Raw genomic sequence first — 10,477 nt, 5'->3', positions numbered from 1 at the left:
ACCACATGTCATCTAGATGTTATCCACGTGTCATTTGAGTTAGCAATGAAAGTTGACTACGTTTAATATGGTAACCATGTCACTTTTCCGATGTTTCTTTGCTCTTCAAGTTGCTGAAATGACTCAATTGAAACAAAATTAAAAGTTAAGCGATTTTACGACCATTTCTAGACAATAATGAAAGTTCAGTAACCCATGATGCATTTAACCCATCTCAAAAACAAAGGAGGCTTCAAAGCTCTGAAATTAGTAAAGCTGCAACTGCTTTACTGATCTTTGAGGTCCACCAATTCTGCAATTACTTAAGACACTGTTTCGGTTACAACCCGAAAACGTGGACAATAACTAACATCAACCAACCTTTTTTTTGGATTTGAACAATAACATCTGGAATCAGAATTATTCAAGAACACTATCAAACTTCACAATTACAAATACCTGATTTTCCTTTCTCCTGTTATTCCCCCCTACTTAAAGCTACTTCCTACCATCCCCAAGATACCAATTGGATTATTTCAAGACTTGAATGCGTGAGCGAAGAGAAGAGAAAAGAAGACTAGAATTTAACAAGAAACGAAGAGAAGAGAAAAGAAGACAAGAATTTAACAAGAAACAAACTACGCCACCCCCTAATCACACCCCCTCTGCAACCATCGTAACACAGAATCAATCAATCTCCTGAACATATTCGACCCCGATGTACTGTTTTAACAGGAGACAAATTTCATCTGCAATTTGTGTTCTACACAACCCAAATTTACTCATCTTTGAGGAGGATCCACTGTCCGAACATTGGCACCAGTCATTCCTTCGATTCTATCTTTCGTTATCTCAACAAAGTGCCCCACCATCTCATGGAATTGCTTCAGCCCAGACAAGGGAAGAATTATGGAGGACCTATCCGAACCTGCAACCTGCATTTGTAATTAGTATACAAGTTATTTAATCCAACTAAAAGTCATGCATGATATTGTTATTTTACAGTTTGACTACCCGAAACTAACTAGTAAGCTGCTCGTGTGCCTTCTTTTTTAACTTTTCTCTCTCTTTTCTTTTTGGTAATTAAACAAATGATCTAAACAAAAGTCCGCTCCAGCCAGGTCAAAATACAGAGCAGAGACACCGGTTCTATTGGTTAATTGAAAACTGCAGAGAGCTTTATGTTCGGGAGTGAGAGGTGAAGATTGTGAATGTGTTTCCTGAGGGAAACGGAGCAGCGGATTGGATGGCTAACTACGTAGGGCAGTTGGTCTTGGGTCATCAAGAGTGTGATGTGCCTCCTACTGGTATCTAGGATATTATTGAGGCAGATACGTGCGGTTCTTGTCTTCCTATGAGGACTCGAGCTTGTAACCAAAAAAAAGTGTCCACTCCAACCATCAACTAACAAACTATTGAGACAATTTAAGCAAATTTAAACAGTTAAAAGGCACAGTTGAGCTAATATAGGGTTAGGCGAGGCAGCATCGTACAGGCACAAGCCTTTTGTTCAAGCCAAGGGCAAGGCATAAAGCTGCCTCAGTCAGAAACCTTCACCATTGTCAAAGCTCCCTCAGCAGTGAAAGCCACCACCTTTAAACTTGGAATCTTCTCAACTCTAGATATGCTGTCAATTCAGTTCAATATTGTCAGAACCATATGCCTTTTTATCGTTTTCTCGTAGAGTTGCATAATCCAAATACGAGAATACACTGTCGAGTTATTTTCGTAAATGTATCTTTACTATTAGATTTGTTATCAAGGAATTACATACTCAATATTCATTTATATTGAAGTTTTTAGCAAGAGGCCGCTCCTAAGGCTCTAACTCATGACCTCTCAGTCACATAACAACAACGTTTACCGTTGCGCCAAGGCTCGCCCTCAATAGAAAGTTATTACCATACAACACCTAATTTCCTAGAAGAGTCAGCTTGGGAAATAATGTCTAATATATAATTTGTCTTCAGAGGTTGAAACTTCACCCAGACATCAACAGGTTCTACATTTCTGCGAGCAGTTAATTTCAAAATAAAATGAATGGACCAAAGCATGCAGCACACAATGGCTTGAGGGGTTTTAGTGGTCAACTCTTCATAAAGGTACTATGAGAGAAATGGAAAAGAAATAATGAAATTTAAGGCTTTGCTTTTAATCGAGTTGCCCTTGCAAATTATGGTCTGAGGTGGGTGTGTCCTCCACTATTGTGCCTTTTCAATATTAACACAAGGATTATTTAACTTCAAGCATAGTAGTGTACCGTGGAATCTGCAAGAGCCATAACACTTTAGCACCATCACGCTCTTCTTGTCTTGATGGGATACAAGAGCAGAACAATCAACAGGCTAATGTTACCCGTCTATGTTGCACGGACACGGACACGGAAATGCACATTGACACAGAAACGGACACGGGAAACGCTATTTCTAAAACATAACCTTCCTAAAATAGCCTACAACCAAAAACAGACACCGAGACGAAATGGACACGGACACTAAACGCTACTAACTAGAAGTGTCCATGCAACATAGTTACCAGTTGCACGAGAGTAAAAGTCCATCCTCGTCCTTGATCCCTAATCAAACCCCTCACCTACTCGTCCAGCCGGAGACTCAGTTCCTAAGGAGATTCCCCTTGATCTAATTCTACTTTTATTCTATAATAATCCAAGCAGCAGCCCAGTCCTCTTTATCCCCCAAGTAAATAAGATCTTTATCCTGCTCCACAGCTACCTTCAAGGGCTTTTGACACTAAACTCCCACTAAATAAAGGGGCATTGCCACCCCACTGCCCTTGAGAAGGGGGTCCCCCAGATCCTTTTAGTAGCTCATCACTGGGGAAAGAATAAGAAGCACGAGAATCACCTTCTTGCCAGTCTTGCAAAGACTATCCCGCCTTCTCCCATGCAAAAATTGCATGTGGACAAGGTCAAAATTGAGAAATTTGTCAAGAAGAGTGGGAAATACAAATTGTTATTACATTGTATCCAATTTAATTAATATAATGATTAAAGTTCCTTAAAAAAATTGAATCACGATAGCAAATGTGCAAGACCTCGTTTAATGTGTATTATTCATGGTTATTGTTTTAAAGTCACTATACAAGAAACACTAGCTATTATATGATTAAATTGCAATAAAATACAATACAATATAAGGATAAACTTTGATCATCGCATACATTTCACTATTTTCACTTGAGAGTGTTTAATAACATCTAGATTTCATGCCAAGCATGACAATATTGACTACTTTTATGGTCATTATCATATTATATAATACACCTTAAATGGAAGAAAGCACATCAAAGAAGCCTCCGGAGTCTGAATGTACCTTCTTCCATTTAACGTGTGTATAAATAATACACTGGAGTTTAGGCACAGGAAACTCACAAAGGATGCACAAAAAAGCTGTAACAGTTAATATCAAGTGTTCATTGAGACCTAGTCCAACATAAAGGATTTGAATTAATTACATCTACCCTTGTGAAAAAAGGCTTTGACTTTCTTTTCTTCTTATTCATCAATTTCACTCAACGTGGGTGAGAACATGGATAGCTCATTATTATGGCTGAATCAACGGTAAAGATTGAAATATGAGATCACATGAAGAAAAAAAGAGGACAACTATAAAACATAATAAAGTAATGACATGGTCTATGTAACACACTTGCATCAAGCTTAAGGCTTTATAGTTCGCTAGATCAAGAAATGGGATTCTTTTATAATTTTATTCCGAACATAGCATTAAATTTTATTTTCATTTTTTAGAATTCAAGATGATAGAGCCTTTTCTTGTAATTTTAGTTTATAGAGCGTTTCTTATCGTCTTTTACATTTCATTAACACAAGAGACAAAAGGTTATGGGTTTTCTTATTATTACTGGCATAACCTACTAAAAAAACAGATAAGTATTTGAAATACATCAAAATCATACAAAATGAGAGGCAAACGAGCAACCAGATTTATATAAAGCTTGGTTTTCGTAAAACTTGCCTCAGAAATCCTCAGGAAATGGCCTCTGTTGTTGCTACCAAGATCAAAGAAGAATCTCTTCTGATCAGCTCTGATTACCTTTGAAACCCCCATGTTACCAACTTCGTCCTGTGCAGTCAGTTCAACTGATCTATCACTCAATTCAGATGCTGGAGCAGGTTGGGTACTGTGTCCAGATATGAAGCCAGCCCCTACATCATCCGAAAGGCCAACAAGACGCTCTGAAGATTCAGAGCTTTGCTGTTTTGGCAGGCATGTAAAAGATGAGGGGAAGTTTGGTAAGTGATTTCCCTCTTATACTTAGAATAATTTCCTTTCAAGCAAAAGGGAGAAAAGATATGCATGCAACAAAAAAGACACCTGATTGGGCAGTATAAAAAGCCTTGAAGCTTCATTTATCTCTGCCAAAATGTTCCTGAATGCTGCCCAGCCTTCATCCCTGGCATTTCCAGCAGGAACAATAATAGTACTGCGGTTTCTACTAACTGAAGCTTCAGATACCTGCATGCATAAGTTTATTAAAGATAATGCGTAGATTTAACAATTCTAGCAAAACACCAAGAGAGGGGAAATAAAAAAAAAATATGAAGCAGTTGCTTCAATATTCTTGTAGTCATCCTTCTGCTATCCTATACAAGCTTCCAACTTTATGTATTCTTCTAGGGAGGAAGAGACTGGCATGAAACAGCTAGCTAAATGCACAAAGGACATGAAAACTCAAGGACATAAAATACAAAAGAAGTAGAATGAAAAACTAAAAACCTAGAAGGTACCCTGAGACTTTGGCAGTTGCTAAGATCCAGTAACCTGTAATTTCGGTCACTACATTGAGTTCTTTTAAAAAAATAAATAATGATAAGGTATAATTGATTTCGATGGTATCTGAAAAATAATTATGCTCGTGACCAAATTTTAACTCTTTCACAATTATAACAACCCAATTCCAAGTTCGGATAATATTTGTCAGCTGATGATAACTAAACTTCTATTAGAATTTCAATTTAAATTCTGTGGAACTCAACTCAGGCCACTTGGCCTAGTTCCTGCTAAGTATGATAGTCTAATCTAAGAATATCAGACTCTGATGGTCTCAAAAACAGATTATATTAACGGCAAGGTTGTAAAAGACGCTAGACGCTAGTCGGGCGGAGAGGGCCCTTACTGATTAATCGGCGATTAATCGGGATTAATCGGATTTGTATTTTTTATATTTATTTATTTTTTATTAAATAAAGTATTATATAAATACCATTAATATATGAATTATGTAAAAATAATAATAGAAAATATTTAGGATAGAAAAACATACATACTTTAATATTATTTATATTAATGTCCTTAAAAAAATAACAAATAGATCAATAAAATAATATTTATAACAAAATGTGTCAAAATAAAATAAAATTAATATTCTTAAAAATAAATTTAATAGTTTAAGGTTTTTTTTTATTTTTTTGTTATTTAATATTTTTTTTTAAATTAAAAAAGTTGACATAAAATTTATGGACCAATTTTTTCAAAAAGGCCGCCCGGGAACCGTCTGGGACCGCCTAGGAGCCGCCTAGACCCGCCTAGGACCGCATGAGACCGCCTAGGCGGCCAAAAATCGGTCAACCGATTTATACTGCCCGATTAGTGAAAATCGGGACGGTGTTCTAAAAATCCCCGCCTAGGCGGCGGAGGCGGCCGCCTTGGCCGATTTTTAGAACACTGATTAACGGTAAGATATTGCTCTGTTAATTTATCAAACAGTAACAAATAGCATCAACTACCACTAGAAGATAAGACTACTTGCACCACTAATATTAGTATCAACAGTAACAGATAGCATAAACTGGCAACAGAAGGTAAGGTACAGAGTAATGTAAGAAAGAACACTAACATACTACTGACCCATATTTCAAGCTCCAATGTAGTCAATGTCAAACTATTACCAACACAACTGAAGCATACATCAAGCTTCAATATCGTTAATGTCAAATTAGTACACATATAGAGGAGAACAAGAAGAACACGCATTTATGCCAAATAAAATATATACAATCTGGTGATATAATCTATTTCTTTCACTTACCATGCAGCGAGTATAGCCTACCCTATTAGACAACCCACAACTAAACCTTATTATCATAAGTTCAAGAGGAGCTTTGACTTTTATAAGAATAAGAAAAATTCCACCCACGTAGAAAAACCATTATTGCCAACATACTACTGACCCATATTTCAAGCTCCAATGTAGTCAATGTCAAACTATTACCAACACAACTGAAGCATACATCAAGCTTCAATAACGTTAATGTCAAATTAGTACACATATAGAGGAGAACAAGAAGAAGAACACGCATTTATGCCAAATAAAATATATACAATCTGGTGATATAATCTATTTCTTTCACTTACCATGCAGCGAGTATAGCCTACCCTATTAGACAACCCACAACTAAACCTTATTATCATAAGTTCAAGAGGAGCTTTGACTTTTATAAGAATAAGAAAAATTCCACTCACGTAGAAAAACCATTATTGGCAACATCATGTGAAGTATCAAAACTTATGAAATGAATCCACGTTGTTTTTCTAGCAAATAAGGAGTAACACTTCTCTATACTTTTGAGCCTCTTTATCCTTCTTATTTCAAGAAACTTTTTTGTCTATGCTAACGTTGAAATTTTGAAGTTGCAAAATTTTATTGGTTATTTGATTTTTTTGAAAAATAAATATATCAACAAACACAATAGATGGTAATGGCAATCCCCCTACCTCACCTTGGTAGGGAAGGGCAGCGACGAGAACCCCATACATTAAACTAACTAGTCCACAGAAAACATAGATTTTCTTTCCTCTTCAGTTTTCTTCTTACAAATTAGAAATTCATTAGACTAATGAGGGATTATGGCCATCAAATTCAACCAAGGACCACAAATTCAAGAAAATTTCGATCAAATGTAGGAACTGCAGAGGGAGAAATTAAAACCAAGCAATTTGATAATCAAATGTGTACATATTAAAGTTTCTATCAAAAATCATAATTCATACATCAAAAAGCAGAACTAAGATCTATTGTTCGATGACTTTATTGAGAACAGGGATACCTTTAAACTAATCTATTATTTTAACAGTTAAGACATCAGAATTTGAAAATTAATTACCAAATTTATTTTTCTTATAAACAGAATTTTCACCTACTAAGAAAGAATTTGATTTTGAGCCAATCCTTGTGAACCACATCTAATGGGGAAACAAAACCCACCAAAACATCTTATTAAGAGTTTAGTTAATTCTACATGACTCCAATAGCTTGAGCACGAACTGTTATCTTCCATCATTACCGTTAACTACAGAAACATCATTAAAAATTTGGCAGTGTTATGATGCTAGTTTATGCCCTTTGAATTATTGACAGCTGCTCATGGGAGAGAGATGATGGTAAGCATTTGAAGATGCTTTGAGCCTCATATTTGCACTATATCACCACTTATCTTTTTTTAAAAGATCAGCAGATAATGAGATCAGCCTAGCTAGATTTTCATGTTTTGGATCCAAATAGAGAAATTAATCATTCACCACACCAGCCTCTTTTCAATTATCCAAACCCCTAAACATCCATTTTTAATCTTCCACATTAAAAAGATGGAAAAAAGATCACACCGATCTAGCGAATTAAAGTCAATGCTTCCTTTTCTGGTAAGGAAAGAGAGATATTCTAGTAGGAGAGAGAACAAGTACAATCAAGAGTAAAAGTTAAAGAGCTCACAACTGTTGCTGCATTGATTTATCCACAAGTTCTCTAATGTCAAATACTGATTTGTTTAGGGTGGGTACATTCAAAGGTAAAGATGAAAGAGTCTTAATAACATCAGTGTTGTTAAAGGCGCAAGGCGCACTAAGGCGCAAGGGGGGTCCTGGAGCCTTGGCGCAAGGCGCAACTTAAGGCGCGCAGGCGCACCAAAAAAAAAAAATCATAAATTTATAAAACTAGTCATAAATAATCAAAAACCAACAATAAACCATAAAATGCACTAGTTAAGTTCTAGTTAACTACTAAGACATAATCTAAAACTCATAAAATTTTGGCAGCTGCGAGTTATGTGCGATGATGTCTGCTATTCTTTTCTTTTCTTTTCTTTTTTGAAGTTAGAAAACCCTAAAATACCCTAAAAAACCTAATATACCCTCAACTCAACCCTAAAATACCCTAAAATACCATAAGGAAGCCAAGGCGCGCGCCTTGTGCCTGGCTTGAGGCGCACAAAGGCGCACCAAGGCGCGCGCCTTACTGCCCGCGCCCGCCTTTGGTCACCAGAGGCGCTAAGGCTGGAGCCTTAGCCGAGGCGCGCCTTTAACAACACTGCTTAACATCTTTTATTTTACAGAGCACCCACCTTGCAGAACAAAAAGAGTAATTCTATATCATTGCAGTTCCTAGATGTTGAAGTAGGTTCACCGAAAGCTAAAAGGGGATAAAAGGCCTAAACTAAACAATAACATAATTTTGAAGGAGAAACATAAAGTCAAATCCATTTTTTTCCTTCTAGAGAAAGGGTTGAACAAGCTATCACACATAAACATCAAAAGTTATCAGCCTGAAGTAAGCTAGCAAAAGGTCCGTGCAAATGTACAATAGCAAAAATTTGAAGGAGAAACACCAAGTCAAATTAAGGCAAGCAAAATTATGGCAAGCATATGTTTGAAGGCATGGAGTAGAAGAAAAGAGAAAGGAAATTGATTTGGATTACCTTCAAGAAACGACCCCTCCTGTTTTCACCAATGTCAAAGTAGAAAACCTGTAATGAAGATCATACGAAATGAAATTAAGATAGGAATAGAGAAAAAAAGAAAAGGAAATCAAGAAGGGGAAGAAATGCCTTGGTGTCGAGCTGCAATTCCTTGCTAAAGAGGTCTTGATCATCAGAATTGACATAGTAATTGAATAGATCTAAGAACCAAGAAATCCCAGAGAAAGGGACAATGATTGTAGACCTGGTGGCAGAAGTTTTCTCAGAAATCTTCAAGTAACGCCCGCGAGGATTCTCCTTGAGATCGAAATAGAAGAGTTTATGCTCCACTTGCAGTGTTTTACACATAAGTTCCACATCACTCCCTCCACCTCCACCTCCACTTGCACTTCCGCCTCCTCCGCTGCCTCCCCCGGCATTCACAGCACCAGTAGCTCCTCCAACGCCACCGGAATTTCCCTCCATGTAAAAGAAATTCGAAAAAGAGGTTTTAGTTGGTGAGAGTGAGAAAAGGTTGCGGTAAAAAATTGTAGAGTAAAATTGAATAGAATCAATTGAAAAAGTGGTAGTGAGACAGATCTACGACATAGTGGGTGGAATTGGTAGTGGGAAAACTGGTTTGATTAGGGTTTGGAGGAGATAGAAGGAGGGATGATGATGACTGACGAGGATTGACTTTGTCCCATATTTTTTAAATAATTACCAAAAATAATAATAATTGTCTTCTCTCTAAAATACCAAAAAATAATAGGGTAATTAATTTATTAGTCCCTATATTTTGACAAAACGCACTGTTTAGTCCCTATATTTTCAAAAATACACGGTAAAGTTCTTAACGTTTTTCTCGATGAACTGTTTAGTCCCTAACGTTTTTCTCGGTGAACTGTTTAGTCTCTACCGTTAGACTCTCATGAAAATTCTGTTAGTCAATTTGGATTTGCGTTCTTCTTTTCCTTTATTTTCCTTTCCTTTAAACTCTAATGCATCTGAAATCAAATTTGAGTGTTCTTCTTCTTGATTTTCTTCTTAATCGTTCAAATTCGTAAACATTGGGTCTGTTCTTTTTCTTGTTCTCCATACAAATACTTTTAAATTGGATTTCATCTTCTGAAATTTGAAGGTAAATAGTAAAGGATAATTTAGTCATTTCCAAAGTCATAAACGGTAAAAAAATCTAACAAACAGACGGAAAGACTAAACAGTTCACTGAGAAAAAAGTTATAGACCTTACCATATGTTTTTGAAAATATAGGGACTAAAACCGTGTGTTTTATCAAAATATAGGACTAATAAATTAATTACCCAAAAAAATATGCTTTCTGTATTAAAATTGAAAAAATGAAAGATTTAATGATTTAGAAAAAGGTTAGGAACCTTACCATATGTTTTTGGATGTCTTCAGTTACAGTTATGTTCAGTTGTGTTACAGATTGAATCTGTATGATTTCTGTAATGTTCTGGATATGTTCAGTTTCATTTCAGTTAAGTCCAGTTGTGTTACATGTTGATTCTGAATGAATTATGTAATGTTTTGGATGTGTTCAGTTATGTTTGGTTGTGTTACAGGTTGATTCTGAATGAATTTTGTAATGTTCTGGATGTGTTCAGTTTCATTTCAGTTCTGTTCAGTTGTGTTACATGTTGATTTTGTATGATTTCTGTAATGTTCTGGAATGTAAGTGAAAGACATCTATTAATAGTTTTATAAAAAAAGTACTAAAGTACGTACTTGTATAACTAAAGTACTAAAATACCTACAGATATAAT

The 10,477-nt window shown here is 35.9% G+C and overlaps 1 protein-coding gene across 1 annotated transcript; it reads right to left on the bottom strand.

Annotated features, from left to right (window-relative positions):
* Positions 1-346: 346 nt before the first annotated feature.
* LOC136235508 (transcription factor Pur-alpha 1) lies at positions 347-9,394 on the bottom strand. Its single transcript, XM_066025218.1, has 5 exons — positions 8,840-9,394; positions 8,711-8,758; positions 4,335-4,475; positions 3,975-4,214; positions 347-914 (listed from the first exon to the last, which is right to left on the bottom strand). Exons 1-5 carry the CDS (start codon positions 9,173-9,175, stop codon positions 762-764), a joined length of 918 nt encoding a protein of 305 aa, XP_065881290.1. The 5' UTR covers positions 9,176-9,394; the 3' UTR covers positions 347-761.
* Between the last annotated feature and the right edge of the window lie 1,083 nt (positions 9,395-10,477).

Source organism: Euphorbia lathyris, chromosome 7 (genome assembly GCF_963576675.1).
Source record: "Euphorbia lathyris chromosome 7, ddEupLath1.1, whole genome shotgun sequence".
NCBI classification, from domain to species: domain Eukaryota; kingdom Viridiplantae; phylum Streptophyta; class Magnoliopsida; order Malpighiales; family Euphorbiaceae; genus Euphorbia; species Euphorbia lathyris.
This window is presented reverse-complemented; position numbering and strand designations above follow the sequence as displayed.